Source organism: Gavia stellata, chromosome 11 (genome assembly GCF_030936135.1).
Source record: "Gavia stellata isolate bGavSte3 chromosome 11, bGavSte3.hap2, whole genome shotgun sequence".
NCBI lineage: Eukaryota > Metazoa > Chordata > Aves > Gaviiformes > Gaviidae > Gavia > Gavia stellata.
Window position 1 is genome coordinate 24,414,748 of NC_082604.1, and position 21,394 is coordinate 24,436,141.

The window sequence follows — 21,394 nt, forward strand, 5'->3', positions numbered from 1 at the left end:
CCGTTAGCGCATCATTTCTTGGCGGTTATTTTTTTTTCTCTCGAGGAAGACGCGCCCACCCTAAGAAGGGGGCAGCACCCCTGCCACCACCCTGCCCTCTTCCCCCACCCTTCCTGCCGCTATCCCACTCTTCTCCTTCGCGCGCGGGGAGTGGTTTCCCTTCATCAGCCGGTGCTCATAGGCTGGAGCGCCCCGTGGGCTGGGTCGCGCTTCCTTTCGCCTTCGGGGAGCCCGCCTGGATGCTCCCACCCAGGCGCCGGGCGGGCGGTGCCGGGGCGCGGGGCGGCTCCTCGGGCTGCGGGGCCGCCGCTTCCTCGGGAGAACGCCTTGCCGGGCTTGCGACCGCAGCATGAGGCACCCGCTCCCGCGGGGGCAGGAGGTTGGTAGAGAGGGACCCGCCGCCGGCTGGTTGCGGCGCGGTTCGGTGGCCGCCGGCGGGCGGGGGGAGCCCGAGGCGCTCCCCGGGGCGCCGCGGGGAGGGGGCGCGGGGCTGGGCGCCTGGTTTGGGGACGGTCCGGGGCGGGGGGGGAGGCGGTTACTTCAGCACGGGACGCTTATTTTCAAGGGAATTCCCCGCTTGGGCTCCTCGCTGAGGCCGGGCGGCGAACTTCGCCGGTGGGAGGTGTTTATCAGCCCCGCAGGACGTGCTTGGGGTGGCTTTGCTGGTCTTCCATGCTTTGAAATGGGGGGGGGCTTGGGTTTGGGTTTGAAATGGGGGGGGGGCTTGGGTTTGGGTTTGAAATGGGGGGGGGCTTGGGTTTGGGTTTGAAATGGGGGGGGGGCTTGGGCTTGGGTTTGAAATGGGGGGGGTTTGGGCTTGGGTTTGAAATGGGGGGGGGGCTTGGGTTTGAAATGGGGGGGGGGCTTGGGTTTGAAATGGGGGGGTTGGACCCAGCGAGGCCGGTGAGCCCTGTGCCGGGCTGGGGTCAGCCGTGGGGGCTCTGGAGCCGGGAATTGGGAGATGGTGGCTTTACCCTTGCTGCCAAGTGCGGTGTTGGCGAGGTGAATTTGGCTGGTGCCTCTCCACAGCTGGGGAACGGCGTCGCTGCCCCCTCCCTTCTAGCAGTCGCCGTTTCGGGTCGTGGGGAAAAACCTGAGAGTTTCCCAACAGGCTGGCAGCTGGCTGACACAACCCCTTCTGCCCGCTCGGTTTCTTGCAGTGAAAGCCTTTCCTGCCTGTTGCTATTTTTCTTTATTTGGCGTGATGTTCTTTCTTGGTATAGGAGGCTGCCCCTTAGAAATCTTAAGCCCCCAAATGCCTCGGATCTGGCCTGGGCAGTGATTCAAGCCGCTGCAGCTCCGTTGACTTTGGGAGTGTTTTGCCTGCGCGGTCAGGGCTGACGCGCGCCGTCTGTACGCAGCAGGACAATACGTATTATGTGTCCAGGTCTACGCGGTCTCCAAATCCCTCCTTTAAGTAAATCTGCACGATGCCTCTGAAGTCAGTAGAGTTATGTGGCTGTTCGGGGGACAGACACTGATGGGGTAATTGGGTAAAATGAAGCTCCACTGCTTTGACGTCCGGTTGAGGATCGTAAGTAATGGGATGTCACGGCGAGGCTGGTGCGTCCGTGGCTGCTGGGACAAATGCTCTCCCTTTGCGTGCGGCGTTGTGTTTCGTAGCTGCCTGTGTTTGCAGCTCGGGGGGGTGGGAACTCTGTTTTGAGTGTCTTTAATCGCTCAAGAATTCATGTTTTCCTTCCTGTGCCGTCTCTGGCATTTGACAGCGTGAGCTCATGCCAGAGGCTCGCAGGTAACAGGGGAACTTTTAATTTCTGACCGCCTCTTCTCATGATACTCACAGGAGTGTTAGCTCTGTGGCTTGGGTCTCACAGCCAAAACCTGCCCAGCTTTGCCAGAAGTTGGGAAGCACCAAGTTTAAGCCTTCGAGCCCTGGGCTACCCTTCCTTTTCAGCTTGTCATCAGTCTGTACTGTATTTACCGTGAGTAGCCAGAAAGCCCCTTCCTTCAGGGTAAGTGCTACCGTGTGATGCTGAGTGCTGCCCAAGGGTGCTGGGATCCCTGATCCCTGCTCAGGGGATGGGTGCTGAGCACTGATGTGGGATGGCAGCTGCCAGCCCCCTCTTGTGCAACTGCCCTGCGCTCGCCTGCGGCTGCAAGGGGCCCTTCCTCCCCTCCTTTTGCTGTGAGATATCACCAAACCTGTAAAATCAGGTTTTTTGCAGCGGGAAGGTGTGTCTGGCCTTCCCCGGAGCTGGGGGTGCAACACATAGGAGACCTGCGGTGCGCGCATCGCCGCGGCGTCCCCATCGCCCGTCTTCATGCAGGGTTTATCTGGCTGGGGGGGCTGAGCCCCGCGCTGCCCTCCCCTCCTGCGAGGGGGCCAGCCCCACGGTCCGTCAGAGCTTCCTGGGGGAGAGAGTCGAGGTTTATCAAACCAGGCTGGGGAAAAACCCAGATGCCTCTGAGAAGACCTACTAAAATTTACAGAGATTCCTGTAGGCTGTGGTTCAGCCGAATAAATGAAAGTTTACTGAGAGGGACATCTGTTTAATTTTTTTTGCCAAGATTTGACTTTCCTACTTAGAGAAGATCGAAGGGTCTCACTTGAATACCCATTTGCACATTTTATTTTGTCCAGGTATATAACATCCTCCTTTTCAGGATTATTGAAAATTAGTGTTGAGGCTCTGGCCTTACTGGAAAAGACTTTATTAAGTGACTTTTCCTGGGGGCCACGATGCTTTTTTTACTTTGAGACGCTTGAACTCCTGCCACAAACAATGCTGTTGCGTGCAGGTGTCTCCTGAGCTCTTGTGGCTGAGGAAGAGTTTGCTGGGGGCAGAATTGCCGCTTCTTTAGACTGCTGAAGATATTGTTTTACATATAAAGAAAATTGTAAGCGCTAGGTAGGTAACCTTTGCTGGAGAATTCATTCTTTCATGAAGCAGGCTGAAGTCCCATGCCTCACCTAGAAATTTTTACTACTTTTCTTAATAGTAGCAAAGTGTAAAGGCTTGTGTCAACTTGACATTGTTATCCACCGTAATTTATGAAGTGTTCTTTAGACTGCAGGTGTGTCTGCAGTAAAGGAAAGATCCCGTGTTTACAGTGGGTCTGCTTTTGAGCAGTGATTTGAGAAATCTCTTCCTTAATAAACCATGCAAAGAAGTGCAGTTGTGCCTCCGCTATTGGTTAGTTATGAACTGAACTTGGGTTTTCACAGATATTCCTTCTCTGGTAATTGATTTAAAGCAGGTCAGCAAAAATCTTCAGGGAGAGAAACGTCAGGGGAATGTACTCACTGCCAGTGTTGCCACAAATTTTATTCCTTTGAAATGAAATCATAAAGAAGATATCAGTTATTAATGTTCATACAGGCTTCTAACTTGATCTTCTCTGTCTCTGCCTAATGAACATACCAAAGGAGAAACTCGGTCTCTGAAATGACTGAAGCCCCGGAGTACTGCAGCAAGCCGTCAGGCTCTGTTATGAGAAGCTCCTTTCTCCTATTGCCTTTGTTGCAAACAGGTGCTTCCTTGATTTTGCATTGAAACGGCTATTTTATAGCAAGTCATTTAAAAAAAAAATAATAAAGAAGTTTAGGTGGGAACGGGCATTGTACAGTGGCTCTGAATCTGTGTATAATAGAGCTGAGGAAGCAATTTGATTTTTTTTTTTCTGGGTGTTGCGTTGCTGGAGTATCTAATGTCAGTAAGCACCTGGTTTTAGCTGAGGCTGAGGAGGGTGAGAGCCAACACTGCTCGCCTTTTCCTCCTGTTGTCTGGCTGGCAGTTGGTGACGTGGTTTTTAACTTGCTCTCGCAGGCCCTGTACTCTGGAAACTCTCCTGCAGGGACGGAGAGCGATTCGGTCATGGCCTGTGTCTGACGGAAGCTGCGGTTGGGTTCTTTTTTCTTTCCCTTCACAAAACCTTGGCCAGCCTTTATTTTTGCCAAAAAGAAGGGGTTTTTCTGTCCTTATTCAGGTGCTGCTTGCCATACTCTTTCTGCACTCTGAGATGTGGGATGTGTGAGTAGCTGGCACGCAGCCTGGCTTCTTTGCAGCTGGCTATGCGGGGCCAGACCTTGGCCCTGCTGAGCTGCAGGATGGCAATACGTATATATTATATTATTAAATTATTTTATATATATGAAAAAATAATTTTTTAACAGATACTTAGCCAGGTGCCCCTGTCCTGCCACTCATTTTCATGGACTCGTGAGCATCTGCTGGATGTACATACCAGTTCCACATATGCAGACACCCTGGGAAGCAGAGAGGGGTGGAGGGATTGGGGGGGGAAAAGCTCTGCTTGCCAACTTTTCTTTCTGAAATATTTGCCATGCTGCTTCTCCCCCTGCTTGGTGTCCAGGGTGCCAGGAGGCAGCTGTGGTCCTTGGGGCAGGGGACACGCACCCTTACCCTGGCTCCTGTGCCTGGGGGGAGCAAACGGGAGGGAAACGCATGGATTTGCCGGTCGTGAATTTTATATATAATGTCTTAAGGATTCAGCGCTTTTTCTGTTTCCATGCAATAATAGTGGGAGGTAGCTAATTGCTGGGGTCAGCATCGGGTGCCATCGCCACTGCCCCGAGCGCTTCGCACATCCCTCGCTCCTCGTGCCCACTCGTTGCGGTGGCATTTAGTGCTTTCTAGATCCTTAAAGCAGATAAACACCAAAACCTGGGGGTTTATGTAACAAAGCAGGAGCGGGGCTCGTGTCTGTCAACTCGCCTGCGCTGGGGTGCCACGTCCCCCAGGCACCCATCTGCTGGCGTGGGGTGGCGGGGAGAAGCTGTCTGGTGGCTGCTGCTCCCACGCTGGAGAGCCGGGACCCCAAAAGGAGCTGGGATGGCGCCAGGCATCCCCCCGGCACGTGCTGCCAGGGAAGGAGAAGAAGCCACGCGCCCTGGCAGGGAGGCGAGTTTTGCTTCTGGGAATAAAAAATTGTGATTTAAAAACAGCTCCGGCTTGCAAGAGTCTATATGGACACCGGTGAGGGAAAACTTGCTAAAAAGGGGTCAGGGAGGGGAATGGAGCTACTACCAGAAGGACCCGCTGCTGCTCTGGCAGGGAGCGTGGCATGCCGGGTGACAACGCAGCATGTGGTCAGGGTTTATTGCCGAAAAGGGATTGCAAGGTTTTAATATCGAGATAATCACCTCAAGATAGCGATCTTATCAGGCTAATGCGCTTGCTTTGTTGCCAAGAAAATATGTCTGAGAGTGGGGCTGGATGGGAATGAGCCCAGCAGTGTCTCCTTGGCACGTGTCCGCTTGTCTGTTCCGTGTTGGCACCGAAGCTGGTGTCGGCCGTGTGCAGCGTTCACACCTCCATGCTCCTCGGTTGATCGTGTTTCTGCAGCCATTTTCCCTTAAAACTTCCCCTCTGCACTCTGGGGATGCAGTGCTGGCTGTGTTGAGCTCCAGCAAATAAAATTGTGCTACACCTCTAGCAGGATTTGACAGCAAATTGGTCAGTTTGCATTAGTTATATTAGTGTAGTGATATTGTCCCTTCCTCCTCTATCCCCTTTTTTTCTGGCAGAGAAGGCACAGATAAACTAAGAAGTGGTCCCCTGCCTTAAGGAGCTGACTCTCTAGGGAGAAAGGCTGTAGTAAAAAGGCATCATGAATGGTGATGGGGTGGGCATTTTGCAGAAGAGAAAGAGCATCCCTCCGCCGCCCGCCCTGGGCAAGCTGGGACAGGGTATGGAAAGCCCCTGAGAGAGGGGGAGCAGAGCTGAGGATGAAAAACCTCATCACGATTTGCAGGTTTACTCAACAGAAAGAGCCTTTTACCCTGGGTGGGGAGACCTGTTTGCACCATACTGACAGCAGCAACTATTCAGAATATTTCTCTGGCTTACACCGCTGTTGGTGGAAGAAGAATGAAATTTTCATTTCCTTGATTACATTTTTCCAGGTCTAGCTGTAAGTAGGGCTGATTCCTGTCTTAGACTTTTATTTCTGGCAGTGCAACGAGCCCTCCTGTGTAGGGCACGTTTTTTTGAGTGAAATAAGACAAACCCGCTGATAAACGCCCGGTGCTTTCCAGGGCTCCCCCAGGGCCGGCGGCGGGCGCGGGGGGGATCCCGGTGCTGCTCCCCAGCTGGAAGGTGGTCCAGGCACAGAGGGACCGCTCTTCTCCGGGACGAGCGTCCCAGTGCGCAGAGACAAAAGGCATACTGGGCAGACAATGTCCCACAGAGCAGCGCTCTGATGGCCTCTGTCCAAGCCTCTGCAAGCGGGTGATTCACAGCCAGTTGGTGTTTCTGGTTATCTAGTCGTGTGGGAACTTGCTTCTCGGCTCTTCTCCCATCAGGGTCCCACCGGTGGCGTGCCCCGGAGCTCCTCCGTGCCGTCGGCGCTGATGCCTCACCGAGCCGCTTCCCAGAAACTTCACCTGTTTTACCAGCTGGACTTTTAGGAGGATTTTTTATTTTAATTGGAAATCCTCATCCCCTGCTCTTCCCCCCGGGTCTTTATTTCCCCTCCCAGAACGCAGCCCTCTCATCAACACACACCGCTAACTGCGTGGCTCTCGGATCAGACGCACCTCGCAGCCAGCATCAGCTGGGCTGACTCCTGCTTGCAGCCTCCAGGGATCCCCGGGGTAAAAATAAACCAACAAGAGTAATTCATTGCATGTTTCCAACCCTTTGGGTGACCTGGGGTGTTGTGGCCATGGCAGTACATTGTAACTGTGCCCTGCTAGCTGGCTAAAGGCAACCTCACTGCTTTTTTCTTATTATTTTAAAAAAAAAAAGTTTCTCAGCAAACTTTGAATGTGACGCGCAAGAGGTAAAATAAGTGGATGTTTTGGGCATGCATTTTCTCTTAATTCAAGTAAAATGCAATTACATGATGCAGTTGGCTTTTTTGCGTGAAGAATGCAAATCTGCCTTGTTTAGTGTTTTCTTGGGTGTGGTGAGAAGCACCCGTGGGTGCTGGGGTCCCCCAGGAAGATCAGCTGTTCTCTCTCTGTCACAGCTAAAGGGCTGCTGAAACAGTTTGAACAGCAGGCAGTGCATCATACAGTCTTTTCGGAAAGAAATGCTTTGGTGTCTCATTCCTCTTTTTCTAAATGCCTATTTACATAGTCCCCATGAGATGTTCTGAAGTGTATTTTTCCATGACAGGTTTCCTGCAAATCGTTTAGGTTGGTTTTTTTTTTTTTTTTGCAAGGGTCCCACCCAGCGTTAAGTCTTACAAGAAAGAATAGTAGATGACTCACGGTGGATTTTAAACTTCTGCGGTTAGACCTGATCCCTCTGAGTTTTGGCAGCAGTTATGACAAACGAGCCATTTTGTTGACTGGGAGAAAGAACTGGCGAGATGGGAACTGCTGTATGAGTCTGTTCAGGTTTTTTTCTCTCCCAAACCTATCGCTTTTCTTTCTGCTGAACAGCTTTTTTTCTGCGCGTAGAAAACTGTCCGCAGACACCTTTCTGAGCTGCGCTGCTCCAGAAGGTCGTGGCAGTTGAGGGAAAAATAATATTTAATTTTTGTCTCATCGTGTGCGGCTGCCCATCTCGCGCTGAGGTCTGGAGGGTTACGCTTGTAAGTCGTAACCTTCATGCTCTGATTTCCTCTAGGAATGTGTAGGAAAATACTATACAGGAGTTTTCACAAAATGAGAAAGAGCTGCAGGGTGTCTTTGGCTCGTCCAGACACCCATGTTGCTTGTAAGGTGCTGGAGGTGTGGGAACGTGGGTAGGGGAGAGGAGCGAGGAGGCAGCTGAGGCTCGATTTGAGTTCAGACACAAACATCATCTTTCACTGCCTGCCATCAGCACACCTCTGTACTGGCTTGATGGAGGCATTTCCCTCTGGGAAAGGAAGGAAAAAAAAATGTATTTGAGGCACCTATTTTGTTCTAAGGAAGCTGTCAGTATTGTCAATATGTGTAAATGAGCTATTTTGCATAAATTGGCAGGTGTTTAGTTGTATTTAAGCAAGAAACACAGGAGAGCTATTCTGTTTCTCCCAGTTACTTCTTTATAATGAGCATTTTTGCATTGACTTTTCCTGGGTTTGATCTTAGTTCAGCAGGTACCAATCTGAAACCTCAGCCAGCGTTCCAGAGTTACTCGTGAAATCGGAACTGAACTTCTGTAATTATTTGCTCATCGTTAATTCTGCTAATGAATCGAACTCTTCAAGGTATAGAAAACTAACTTTCCAGTAACTCGAGTACCCTGTGTCCTCAGTGCTGTTACAATCCCATAGCTGCCCAGGGAGGTGGTGGAGTCACCATCCCTGGAGGTGTTCGAGGACCGTGTGGACGTGGCACTGTGGGACATGGTTTAGTGGGCATGGTGGGGTTGGGGTGGTGGTTGGACTTGATGATCTTACAGGTCTTTTCCAAAAATAGGGATTCTGTCATACGGAGATCCCATGGAGGGTCATACGGAGATCCCATGGAGGGTCTCCTTGGGAGAAGCTGATTCGCGAAGCCCCCAAAGCCCTCCATAACATCTTGGGGCCAACGCCACCTTTTCCCTCTGAGCTCGGCTCACAGCTTCTCTTACAACTACCTATGGGACTTCCTCAAGCCAACTGTTTTCTTCTTGTAAACTAGATGTTCTCAAATATTTGTTTTAGCTGGCCAGAGAGAAGGAAAATGCAGTTCTTGGGAGGCCTTAATATTATCCTAGATGCATAGATGAAGCTGTTCATGAACTGCTAGGGGACTCCTGGGTGTGAAAGGGAGGGTGAGGGCTGATGTTTGCCCGTGTCAGTGCTTGCTGTTGGCCGTGGCTGAGGATAAGCAGCTGCTTTTGGAAATGCAGAACAGTAGCAGGCGTGTGCCCGCCTGTCATCTCCTCTGGCACGTGTTGCTGCTGGCACGATGGGCGTGTGGTGCTGGATGTCCCGGCTCGATGGTGGGAGCCGAGACCATTGAGCGCTGTAGCTTTAGGGGCAGGCTAAAGAATGGAAGTCGGCTGAGGGTGGAGACATCAAATTCTTGTGGAGTTTATTAGCCAGAATGCATGAAATGTCTTTAAAAGCGTTGCTTAAAAAAAAAAAAGTCATTAGGGAACTTCCATTTGGAAAGGTGCTAAATCCAGGTTTGCAGGCAGGGGTACGGGAGCGTTTTGGGGCAATGCAAGTGGCTGCACCATGTCATGGGGCTTGGCACCAGTGGCTCCAGCTTGTCCCTATTCTGGGCAGGGACAGTGGGTGACGGTGGTCTCGGGGTGGTGCAGGGTCCCATTTGGGATGGGGAGGCAGTGGGGTGCTGGCTGAGGAGCAGAGAGAGGAGCTGTGACACACTCTTGCTGGGATGGCTGGAGGTGTGTGGAGTCCCCAAGGTGCCCCAGCTCCTCCCGCTCCCACGAACCTGACGTTCAACCCGTGCTTTAGGTTTACCAAAGTACATCCCTGATACGCTGCGCGCGCAGTAAGCAAACAGCTTGGCAAAGGTTAATGTTCAGCGTGCGCGGTGGCGGGGTTGGTTCATGCCACCGGGAAGCATCAGCATGGGACGGCACCTTGCAGTCGCCTGCGCGGACCCGGGGGCTGCCCGGGTGGGTGGACGTGCAGCAGCCGTCGGTACTGCATGCGGGTCCCCGCCATGCACCCTGCACTTGGGGGCTTTCTTTCAGAGGGACAAAAGCAGCAACAAAACCTAGGTGGTGGTCACCCTGCAGTGGTTGTCCTGGAAGCTGGTGTTGTCCCAGGGAAGCCACCCTGGGAGATGAGCTTGTGCCTTGAACCCCCAGGCAGGGGAGGGAGCTGGATTTGGCTGCTGCTTGCACAGGAGCACGCAGAGTCCTGCACTGTGGTGCTACCTTCCTGCTCCACCGTGGCCTTCTGCTCATGCCAACTGGTTTTTTCCAATGAAAATTATTTGAGGAATTCAATTAAAACTAAAAAAAAAAAAAGACAACAGAAATGGCATTTTATTAAAGCAATAAACTATTATTAAAAATGCATGGTCTCAATCTGCTACTCCTTGTTGCTGTGATACCCACGGAAATTTCTCATTTCTTTGAGCAAGTCACGTAAAGGGTCAACAAAAAGCTATCACCTTCATGTGCTTTCATGTGTGGTTTTTAACAGCAGGAGGAGAAAAGAAAAATCATGTTCCCACTTAATGGAAACTTGGCAATAAGCAGCAGGGTTGCAGCTGGAGCGGGGACGGTGACCTCCTGACACATACCTGCGCTCTCTGCCTTGATGTAGAGCAGCAGCAGCAGCCGGGAGCGAGTGCCAGTGCAGGGAGCAGGGCTGGGGAGCGGCGGCTGAGGGATCCGGTTTTAGTTGCCCAAATCCCTTCCCAAGTGCAGGCGGCAGTGCTTTCCCCGGGTTTAGTTTGGCTGGCCAGAGTTATGTGAAGTTCTGTAAGTGTTTGCATATATCAGCTGTCGCCCGACCCCTCCGTGGGATGGAGGTGCCGGGCTGCCATCCAGCGCGCCCGCTCGGCTCCCAGCCACTGAAATTCCCTGTGGAAATGTGGCTTGGCAGGTGGCGGTCGCTGGAGCAGACGTGGCACCGGGAGATAACAGAATAGTGTTGAGTGATGTACAGGACATCAGCCACATAGATATCTATACATTTAGATCATGAAAATATGCCCTGTATTTATGACATGTTCAAGTATATGTAAGAGCGGCAGCAATGGTTACCATCCCGCGGGCACTGTGGCAGTCCTTGTCACATCTGATTGTTGTGGAGATGGTTATTCCAAGAGTCCTTTGCGTTATGCTGTTGCCCTGGCAAGCTTCTCGGGTTTAGGATTTTATATTAAGCTTTTACAGCCGAGCTCCGTGTGTCTGCCAGCACGCTGAAGTGCTGCATCCTTTGGCCTTCCTACTGTTTGTGCTATTCGAAGCAGGTACTTTTTCCAGCCCCTCTGTTCCCTCCACTCAGGACTCCCTTTGCCAACCTCTGTTGCGGAGTTTGGGGATTCCGAGGTGGTGCCGATATCCGAGGTGCTGTCAACCAATTCCCTTTGCCCTCTGCAGCTACAGCGCTAGCAGGTCTCTGGGAGTCGATAAGACGGTGCTGGAGGCTCTGGGCATCCCCTGTCCTGGCTTTCAAGGGTGTTATGTGCTGTGCCCCTGGGTTTAGGGGTGCGGGGCGTGTGCCGTGACCACATTAGAGAGCGGAGGGTTCACGGTGACCCGGGGGTTGAGCACAGCTCCCCGGAGGATGCACGGTACGAGGGGTGAGCGCTGTACTTAAACACTCATCTGTGCCTGAGGAATCCAAAACATGGTGATGGATATGTACATGAAGGGCTGGCATTAATCATCGATAAATACTTAATGATCGGCTTCCCCGGGGAGGCTGTGCTTCCCGTGGCAGCCCGGGGAGCGGGGGCTGTGGTCGGGGTGTGCTGCCGGGCAGGGGGGAGCCGGAGCAACCAGCACATCGGAGTGAGATCAGCAGCCAGCGCTCATCTGTGGATGTTTATGTTTTTCCTTTCAAGTCACTGTTCTGTAAAGCAAATAAAATGAGTCCTTGGGAAGGGCCTGACGCTTAGGCTGGTCCTGGGTGTGGGGGAAAATGCAGCACAGAGGGGTTTTCTGACTAGGGCAGTGGGTTAGTCACCACGTAATGACAGCGCTGCCCGCTGTGATGACCGGTGCCTTACCTCATCGTTTCCCTTGACCTGCCTGTTCTTTCTGTTGCCTTTGCTCTAGCACGAACGTGGTGGGATGGATGCTGCAGGACCCAGTACCAGGGCAGGCTCTGCCCCGGTACAGATAGCCCGGCAGGGACTTCCATAGATCGACCTGTTATTTCCAGGCAATCCCAGTCTTGAAGCATCTCGTCCCCTACTGCAACCTGGCTGTGCGGATGCCTGTGACTGAGCTTTTCCTCCGGGCAGGCTGGTGGCTTGGCCATAAGCCTGACGCCGAAGGGACTATGGAAATCAATAAAGCAGAACCAGGGAACTGTGCTGCAGTCGTTAAAGTGGGAAGCGCTAATTGGTTCCTGCTTTTAGAGGTATTGGTATTCAATGTAGGAACTCTGTGAGAATAATTGTTTTGGAAAGAGTGTTTTAAAATATTTTGGTTTTATCAGGACTGGGTCAAAGATAAGAAATTTAGGTCAGGACCATGTCTGAACATGATGTTGTTTGATTTGGAGTCATATTTCAGTTCTTCCCCAGCTCCAGATCTTTCCAGGATGGGAGCAATCTTTGGTTCTGGGTTGTTTTGTGTGTGTTAAAAAATAAACTCTAATCCTATGGCGCTGTCCCTGTAGTATGAGCATCCAGAGGGGCGGATTTTCAGGAGGCGTCTCCGTGTGCCATACTGGCCGCTTGCTCATCTGGCTAAATGGCTTCCTTGTACTGAACTGAAGAACAGGGTTAAATCACTGCTGAGCATTTTTGAACCCCCCAGTCTTTTAATTTCATATGTAGGGAATGTAACATGCTACCTACAAGAGCCCTTGGACTTCGATTAAGTAGTGGCAGAGGGTATGCTGAAAAATAAAATCAGTGCACGTCTTTTTTGCTTCTTATGGGTATGTGGATTTCCTGGGCTGGAAAAGCAGGATCCTTGTCACAGGTGGGGACCCTGAGCCCGGGGGACATTTCCCGGCTGCTCGGTGGAGGTCTGAGACCTGCCAAGGGCTGCGGAAGAAAGATGTGCCGGGGCGGTGACAAGCCCGGCTTCTCCTGGGGGATGCAAATAATTCCTCAAAAAGGGCTCTTGTCAGCCGAGGGTATTTCTCCGTGAATGAGTGGCCCAAAGCTAATTTTAGGTTTAAAATGTGAGGAATGGGGGAAACATTTACGTGGAAAAGCTTCATCACCACCAGGCAGGGCAAATAGCTGTGGAGGGCATCGTGCGTAGGATTTCCTTGGCATCTCCTCTGGGCTCTCAGTGCCTGTATGGCATCCAGGCTCCTGGCAGCAGCCTGAGGAAATTCATGGCTCAAGTCGTTTGGGGTTTGTTTTGCTGTTTGTTTCTTTTTTTTTCTTTTTAATAACCCCATCTCATTGCCCTGTTTTAGCCCGAGCCCATTCCGCTTTGCTCCATGCGGCCACGGAGGCTCGCGTGGGTCCCACCCCCGGCACTGCCTGGGGGACAAAACCAAGTATGGGAACAGAGGTCTCTTGTCACAGTCCTTGCCAAAAGGTCACTGTACTGGGAGAGATGTCATGAGAACTGGAACGAGGGTAGTTTTCAGGGATTATAGTGTTTCTCGCCGTGGGGATGGGAGTTGATGTAGAGCATCAAATCCTGGGAGGCATTAGCAGGAAATGCTTGTTTTTACTGGATGTATTTTTCTTTTCCCTCCTCCCCTCTTTCCCAAATGCAGGCTTTCTTGGTTTCATAGCGTGGTGCTTGTCAGCATCGTAACTTCCTTAAGGAGCAGTGATTATCTGGGCTTGTTGCAGATCTGCCGCGATACATGCAAGACAATAAACTCGGGCTGACCAAATTTTAGGTAGTCTGTGCTATTACCAGCTGCGTACATCTTCACATCAGGACTTTAACATCTTCAAAACGCAGAACTGTTCATGAATATTTACTAAAATATGCATTTTTCTGCCTTCCAGTTTCCATGCCTTTAAAGCCGTGCTTTTGTTGTCCTATGCAACAAGTAGAAAAACACTGTTTCTTTAGCAAAGGCTGAGATTTTCGTATGATCCCCTAAGTAATAACTTGGGGTTAAAGCATAACCGAAATTGCAAGCCCGATATCTATTTTTGTTATTTGCCAAGTTGCGGGGTTGAGCTAGGGGTTTGCAATACATTCACAAGGGTTCAGGGATTATATATAGCTAATTTTTATTTTTGTGTAACTTTTCCTGTAGTTGAAACCTTGACTCTTGGTGCAGTCACTCTTTCCATTGTATATATTTTGCTAGTTCAAGAGGTTTGGGGCCCGTGTGCTGCGGGGACAGCCAGGCAAAGGGAGATAGAGAGCTTAAGTCATGCTTGGAAGACGAAATCATTAATCTGAAAACTGGGCTAGACAAACGTGGTGTCAGCAGTGTTTGTGGGGGTTTTTTAGTATGTTTTTTCCCTTTTTCAATTTTATTACTATCTCTCTCTTTCCTTGTGTGTTCATTCTTTCCAAAGCTTTCCTTTACCGCTGACTTTTTTTCATTGGCTTTTCCTCCTTGCTGCTCTTGCCCAGGCTGACTTTGAGCCGGATAAAGCCGGAGCAGCGCCTTCCCTCTGTTAATATGCGGGTCGCCGCCAGCTCCTGGCCACCCAGGCGGCAGGTTTGGGTGCTGGGGGTCTTTGGGGGGAGTCTCCCAGGGAGACCTGGGCAGGTGAGTAAGGGCAGCCTGCCCTTAGGGACCTCCAGCCCTGGGGGCTCTGCAAACCCCTCCTCGGACAGTCCCATGCCTTTGCCATCAGGGTTTTTTCTCCCTCTGCTTTAAACCTGCAATTCAGAGCAATTAATTATCTCTTGTCCGTCCTGCTCACAGAAGTCTTCTACACAGTTGCTGACTGCTGTCACGTTTCGTCCAAGCCTCTTCCTTCTCTCAGTCCTGACACTGTGTTCTCATGGGTCAAGTGCTTTAGGTCTGACTCTTCCCTCTTTGCAGACAACACCAAGTTGGGTGGGAGTGTTGATCTGCTCGCGGGTAGGAAGGCTCTGCAGAGGGATCCGGACAGGCTGGATCGATGGGCTGAGGCCAATTGTATGAGGTTCAACAAGGCCAAGTGCCAGGTCCTGCACTTGAGTCACAACAACCCCATGCAACGCTACAGGCTTGGGGACAAGTGGCTGGAAAGCTGCCTGGTGGAAAAGGACCCGGGGGTGTTGGTTGACAGCCGGCTGAAGATGAGCCAGCAGTGTGCCCAGGTGGCCAAGAAGGCCAACAGCATCCTGGCCTGTATCAGAAATGGTGTAGTCAGCAGGAGTAGGGAGGTGATCGTGCCCCTGTACTCGGTGCTGGTGAGGCCGCACCTCGAATCCTGTGTTCAGTTTTGGGCCCCTCACTAGAGGAAGGATATTGAGGTGCTGGAGCGTGTCCAGAGAAGGGCGACGAAGCTGGTGAGGGGTCTGGAGCACAAGTCTGATGAGGAGCGGCTGAGGGAACTGGGGTTGTTCAGCCTGGAGAAGAGGAGGCTGAGGGGAGACCTCATTGCTCTCTACAACTACCTGAAAGGGGGTTGCAGAGAGGTGGGTGTTGGTCTCTTCTCCCAAGTGACTAGCGACAGGACAAGAGGAAATGGCCTCAAGTTGTGCCGGGGAGGTTCAGGCTGGATATTAGGAAAAATGTCTTTCCTGAGAGAGCAGTGAAGCACTGGAAGAGGCTGCCCAGGGAGGTGGTGGAGTCACCATCCCTGGAGGTGTTCAAGGAACGTGTGGACATGGCATTGTGGGACATGGTTTAATGGGCATGGTGGGGTTGGGTTGATGGTTGGACTTGATGATCTTACAGGTCTTTTCCAACCTTAGTGATTGTGTGATTCTGTGATTCCCATCTTCTACACCCTGTCTTCCTTTTTGGCTTGTGGGTGGTAGCCCTGCTTGGGCATTTGGCACAGTTTTTGCCTTTGTTCGGATTGCTGGTTCTTGACCCACTGAAACCCTGGTCTGTCTTATTGGTGTGGTTTTGTTTTTTGTTTTTTTTTTTTAATTTTTCTTTCTCTAGCAAACTGCTGCTTATTTTCTATCCTGTATGGCAACAGCCAAATACTGAAATGTAGCACTTGTTTCTAATAAATTTCATCCTATTATTTCCACCCTCCTGCGTTTTGCTGGTATCATTTGAGTTCTCTCTCTATCCTTCACATAATTACAGCCTCCAAAGCTGACAATACCAGCAAGTTCTATGAGCCCATTCTCTAGTCCCTCATTAGCCCCAGCAGCGAGCGGCACTGGATAGACGGGGCCTTCTTGATGCAGCCCTTCTATTTTGCTGCTGAATCACGGATAACCGCGCTTGGCACATGTTTGTACCCAGCCTGTTGCAGATTAACCCTGGCGCATTCCTCAGCTTGCCTATGGGAATGCAGACAGTGTCCACATGGAAACTCTGGCCAAGAGGTTAAATAGCTCTTACCGAGCACAGCCGTATAAAGCAATGTGCAGAAGCTTTCAGAGGGATGTGGTATGTCCCTCCTTTCCAGCTGACCCCCGTGCTGCCCTCCCTGCCCGTGGCTGGGTTTGCCCCGTGCCCTTTGGCTCTGCAGCCGCCGGCTGTGACGGGGGGGCTCAGCCGCTCCCCGGGTCCGTGGGGCTTCTGGCTGGGCCGTAGGCAAGTCACGTTTTCCCTCTTGAACCCAAATCTGTCTCTAATCTCAACAGGGGGAATCTTGCCGCTGAGACTGACCCGGATCCAACTGAGTTTGAACTCTGCTTTATCCCAGGACTTGTCTGTGCCAGCTGTGAAAACAGCTTTAGCTTTTTAAAAAAAAAAATAAAAAATGTCCTGAGTTATGCAGCGCTGCTGTGGTCCTTAGCAAATAATTGTTGCATACACTGGTTAATTGTTTATCCATTAACCAACTGCGTCAATTAATCTGACAAGAGGATCCCGGCTGTACCTGGCACGGCGGGGAGGGGAGGAGGAGGGAGGATGCTCATCCTTTCCGTGTTGGCTCCTGTCCGCGTGCTCTTCCTCCAGCCCTGTCGATGTGATATTTGTCTGCTGGTTTCGTTCAAGTGTAATTGCTGCCATGGCTTGTACAAAGTGTGTTCGGGCTTGTCTTCTCTTTGACTGTGCAAACCTCTTCTTTTGGAAAGTGCACTAAGTTTCCATGAAGGAAGAGCATCTTTTCAGACTTAAAAAAAAAAAATCCACAAACTGTGTTTTGTTTCTAAATATGAATACAGACAGAAGAAATGCAAAGCAAGATGCTGCTTTATTTTCAGCTAGAGGTGGCCAAAAAAATTATTTGTGTGGAGTGCTGAGTGGGAAAAAAAGCAGGATTTTATTGTACGTGTTGGTGCAGAGTGAGGAAGCGCTGCTGCCCGTTGTGGGGCAGCTCTGGGCTCTGTGCTCCCCCTTACCACCCCCCGGGGTTATTTGGGAAAGCCTTGATAGCATTGCCTCCCTCCCGGGAATGCTATTTATGTATGCCTGCTTTCTAGGGAGAAAATCAAACATCTGAAGCCAGTCTATATCTGGTGGAATGACTTCACTGCTAGGAGAAAATAAAAATGCACCTTATGCTCTCTGAGTAATCAAAGTCCCCTGCAGCATACTGTTTGGAATGGGTAAAATGTAAAGCTTCCGACTTGGAGACCTGGCTTTCCCTAGGGCCACAGGGAGGGAGGTGTGGGGCAGCGCTAATGCCGAATTCCCGCTGCAGGGAGGCTGTGCAAACCGGGTAGGGCGGTGGGTAGCATCGGTGGCTTGATCGCCCCGCCTTTCAGTGTCTCTCCATCGGCGAGGGTCCACGCAGGTTCCCTTTTTGCCCTCCCCGGGCCGAAGGGGAATGAGGTACCCGGGGGTATACGTGCGTGGGTTTGTGTTTGAGTTATTCAGACGGATCTCTTGAAGTGACGTGCTGGTCCAGCGAGCTCCCAGTCTGGCCCTAAAGCCTTTTGTGCCGTGGTGGCATTCCCAGCCACCGGTGGAAGGTGGCAGAGCCACCAGCACCCTCGCAGCCCTCACTTTCCAGGATGAAGTGGTTGATTCTGCATTTACTTTGGTATAGAGAAAAGATTGACCCAGTTTTTCTTGATTCAAGTCTGTGTGCAAATGGATTTTTTTGTTTTTCTAAAGGCAACTGATTTTAACATGTTCTTGAGCTTACATGATGTCAGCCTTCTGTAGTAATAAAATTATGTACTTGTTTCAAGAGGAAACAATAATAGTGTTCTTTCAAAAGCAGCTAAACACATGAATTATTAAAATGTTAAATTATTTCCAAATTACGGCATATCCAGCTCTTTCCATGGAGCTCGCTCAAGAATAATTGCACAGTGTTCTTTGCAGAATTTAACATCAGAAATGTTGCACTTCTTTTTTTTCTTTTTTTTTTCTTAAATCATTCTTTCACAGAACGTAAGGACTTCCACGGGTGTAAATGGGCATCCTTGTATTGGCTTCTGTAAAATGTTGCCAGTTTGTCCCATATGTATTTTTCCAGCGTAGCTGTCAAGCTGTGACATTTATTGCAGAGCACAACAAAGATTGAAGGGACTTTTTATCACGGAGATGCCCAGGAGCTGGAGCTTGGCTGCGTGCAGGGACTAGCAGCCAGGTCCACAGCCCCACGACGAGTTGCAGAGCCTGGAGGAGGAGGAAGAAGCAGCTTTGCAAATACTTACAAGCGCTGAAAGCTTGCGTCAGTGTTAGTGGATGTGCCTTGTATCTTGATTTTTTTTTTCTGGTTTTTTTTTTTTTTTTTCCTTCTTCCTTCCCCGCTTTTGTCCTGACGCAGGCTCCTGGCATGGGTGGGTGGGGATAAAGGTGGGAAGTGCTGTAGTCATCAGTGCCCAAACATCTCCAAGTGCCACTGCCTGATGGCACCAAGCAGGCGACAGCCTTCCCCGCGCTCGCTGTCCCTCTTGCAGAGGGATGGTGATCTGGTCCCCTGCAGCCCCTGGGGCTGTATAAGGGGTGCGAGCTCCCTGGGGGGGCTGTTGGAGGGGTGAGCACAAGGACGAGCTGCAGCGTCCACCCGTGTTGCTCCCAGGCTTTCTGTGGACATCGGGGTGCCCTGATCCCGTGCTGCTCCGCGGATGGGAGCCCTCGCAGATGTGACTTTTGAGCCTGCTGAGAGGATGGAGCCGTGGGAGAGCATGAGACACGCAGATACCACGGGCGATTGTGTAAGGTGCATAGAAACAGAGGAAATATTAATAATGCAAGGATTTTGTATTGCTAGTTCAATCAAAGGAAGAACACTTAACAAAAACGCCTACTGATTTTCTGAGTGAGCTTTTCCTCTGTGCAGCCAAAGCTGGGAAACGCAGCGTCGTGTGAATTAGGTCTAGGATTTGGCCAGGCATTAATACTGTTTGTGCTTTTTCTGGTGCATTGTTGGTATTACAGAGATAGCCGAGATGATCGGGTGAGTTGATGCAGAGGCTTCCTTGCTTTCCCTTTGAAATCAATATGTGAAGGTACTCCTAAGCCACAATGAACTCCCTGCAGGTTTTTGTAGCTGGAAAGCATTTTTTCCATTTCAAAGTACAACCGGAGCGTATGAGCCCTATGGTCACCGGCATTGGGGGAAATACTCTCTTGCAGCCTGAAGCTACCTTTGATTTCTCGCTGCTCTGGGCAGCGGTTTACTGTAGCTGCAGGGCTGGGCGTTTTGCGTTGGGTGTGTAGGATGGGGATAGTTGGGATGAATGGGGGTAAGGGGCTGGAGGGAGGACAGGGCCACGCGCTGCCGGGGGTTCCCTCAGCCCCGCTGTGCCGGTGTTGCAGAGGGGGTGATGACAGCCCTGCTCCTTCCTCCTCCCCAGCCCCCCGCGGCTCCGGCGCGCCGGTCCCTGAGATGTCACTGAATGCCGAAAGCCATGCAGCTACGTCGACGCTGAAGAAGATCGCTGCAGACATGAGCAACATCATCGAGAGCCTGGACACGAGGGAGCTCCACTTCGAGGGGGAGGAGGTCGACTCGGAGGTGCTAAATGACCCAAAAGGCGCCGGTGAGTTGATGCCCATATGTTCTCGCTCCGCATCCCGCCTGGGTTTAATAACTGCTAACCTGTTGAGAGGTAGGGTACAACCTCAGCAGTTTTACCAAGCCCAGCCGTTGGCCCTGTTTTAGGAGCAGGAGGCATTACTCTTAGCGGTTGAGCTCTTCAAGTCAAGTCCTTTCTGTTGGAAGCTTGTCTTTAAGCTCTCTTAAATAAAATCTGGTGTATTTTAGTGGAATTAATGCTGCTGTGCAAATGCTCCCATATTAAACTGTCGCAGTTATCTGCTGGCTTTCCTGCCCTCGTTGATTGTTACAAGGCTGTTGAGCTAACAGGGTTTGTCATCCTTCCAGTGTGCATTCCCTTCTCTGCCATCTATCACACCCATGGGTTCAAAGAGCCGGCCACGCAGACGTACCTCACGGGATGTCCTGTTCGAGTGCGTGTGTTGGAAGTTGAACGCTTTACTTCCACAAAGAAGGTCAGAATTTCCAGAAATGGAATTTAATTTCCCTAGAACTGTATTAAAATGCTGTTTGTGGGTTAATTTGTGCCTGCTTGTTGATGGGCTGAGGAAGCAGGGATGCCTGTGTCTCAGAAAACGCTTGAGAGAGAAGGTTGCCTCTCTGTTTATAAAACCTGATGAAGCAGAACAAGAAATTGTGAGATAGAATGATCCTTAAGTAAAATTGAATGAGGGCTTTTTAGACCAGCAGCTGCAGGAAAATGACTTATTTCAAAGCTGCATCCCCTGTGGTGGTGTTCTCCTCTGCAGGTCCCAAGCCCCAACGTTTACACCATCGAGCTGACCCATGGAGAGTTCACGTGGCAGGTGAAAAGGAAGTTCAAGCACTTCCAGGAGTTTCACAGGGAGCTGCTGAGGTACAAAGCCTTCGTGCGCATCCCTATCCCTACCAGGAGGTGAGTGTGCAGCCCTGCGGACGCAGCGGGCTTTGGGAAAACGCGATTTTCTTTTCTCTTTTAATAGTATATTGGTGTGGCTTCGCCAAAGCCAATTCTTTGCTGTAAGGAGGAGACTTTAGTTCAATCTCTGCATATTTAGCAGCTATAACCTAAGTGGTGCAAGCATCTCCCTGCTGACTCAGAAAGTATGTTGTGTCCCAGGTCATCAACTTGTGGGCTGAATTTGCCTTGAAATTGGGGAACGGTTACACTAATGGAAATTGTTGGTGCGATGTCGCTTTCTGCCAGCATGGGCTGCATGTGGGAGGCGCGGAGGTCCCCGGCATGGGTGGTCAGCCCTGCCTGGGGTGGCTGGAAGCGTAAGTGGAAAGAGAAGTGAAGTGGTGTGGGTTGGCAAGAGCCTCCTGATGTGGAGAAATGTGGGGAGATGATATTAGGAAAGGTGAAATCCTGAGGGGTTAAGGGCGAGGGGAACATAATGCCCTAAAAATAGGTTTTAGGCTCCCTTTCCTTAAAGGGCAAGAGGGGACCCTGAAAAATCAAACTCTCATATTTCTGTGTTGCATTTTTGTTTGTGAGCCAGTTGGAGCACAGTGGCTTCTTAAATGAATCCACACTTGCTTTTTTTGCTTTCCTGCCCACCCATCTCTTGGTTTTTAAGAATTTGGATGGGAAAAATAAAGTCATCGCCCAAGAAGGGTTACGGAGCGAGGTGCACACACACAGTTGCAGCGCTTAGACTCGACGTCGGGGTTTGTTTTTCCTTCCAGTCACACGGTGAGAAGACAATCCATCAAAAGGGGAGAACCGCGGCAGATGCCGAGCCTGCCGCACACCGCGGAGAGCACGGTGCGGGAGGAGCACTTCTCCAGCAGGAGGGTAAGCGCCCGGCTGGCTCCGCGGGGTCGGGGGGATGCTCTGCGGGGGCTTCTGAGGTGCAGAGATGCCAGGCAGGTTGCTTGCAAAGCCACACG

General features: G+C 51.1%; 1 protein-coding gene across 3 annotated transcripts in view; it reads left to right on the forward strand.

Annotated features, from left to right (window-relative positions):
• Nucleotides 1-349: 349 nt before the first annotated feature.
• Nucleotides 350-21,394, forward strand: part of PLD1 (phospholipase D1) — a 64,948-nt gene continuing 43,903 nt past the window's right edge. For all 3 annotated transcript variants that reach the window (XM_059822950.1, XM_059822952.1, XM_059822951.1), the window contains exons 1-5: nt 350-379; nt 19,320-19,505; nt 19,850-19,977; nt 20,272-20,417; nt 21,191-21,299. In XM_059822950.1, the coding sequence (XP_059678933.1) occupies nt 19,352-19,505; nt 19,850-19,977; nt 20,272-20,417; nt 21,191-21,299 (537 nt within the window). In that variant the 5' untranslated portion in view covers nt 350-379; nt 19,320-19,351. The remainder of the gene's footprint in view (nt 380-19,319; nt 19,506-19,849; nt 19,978-20,271; nt 20,418-21,190; nt 21,300-21,394) is intronic.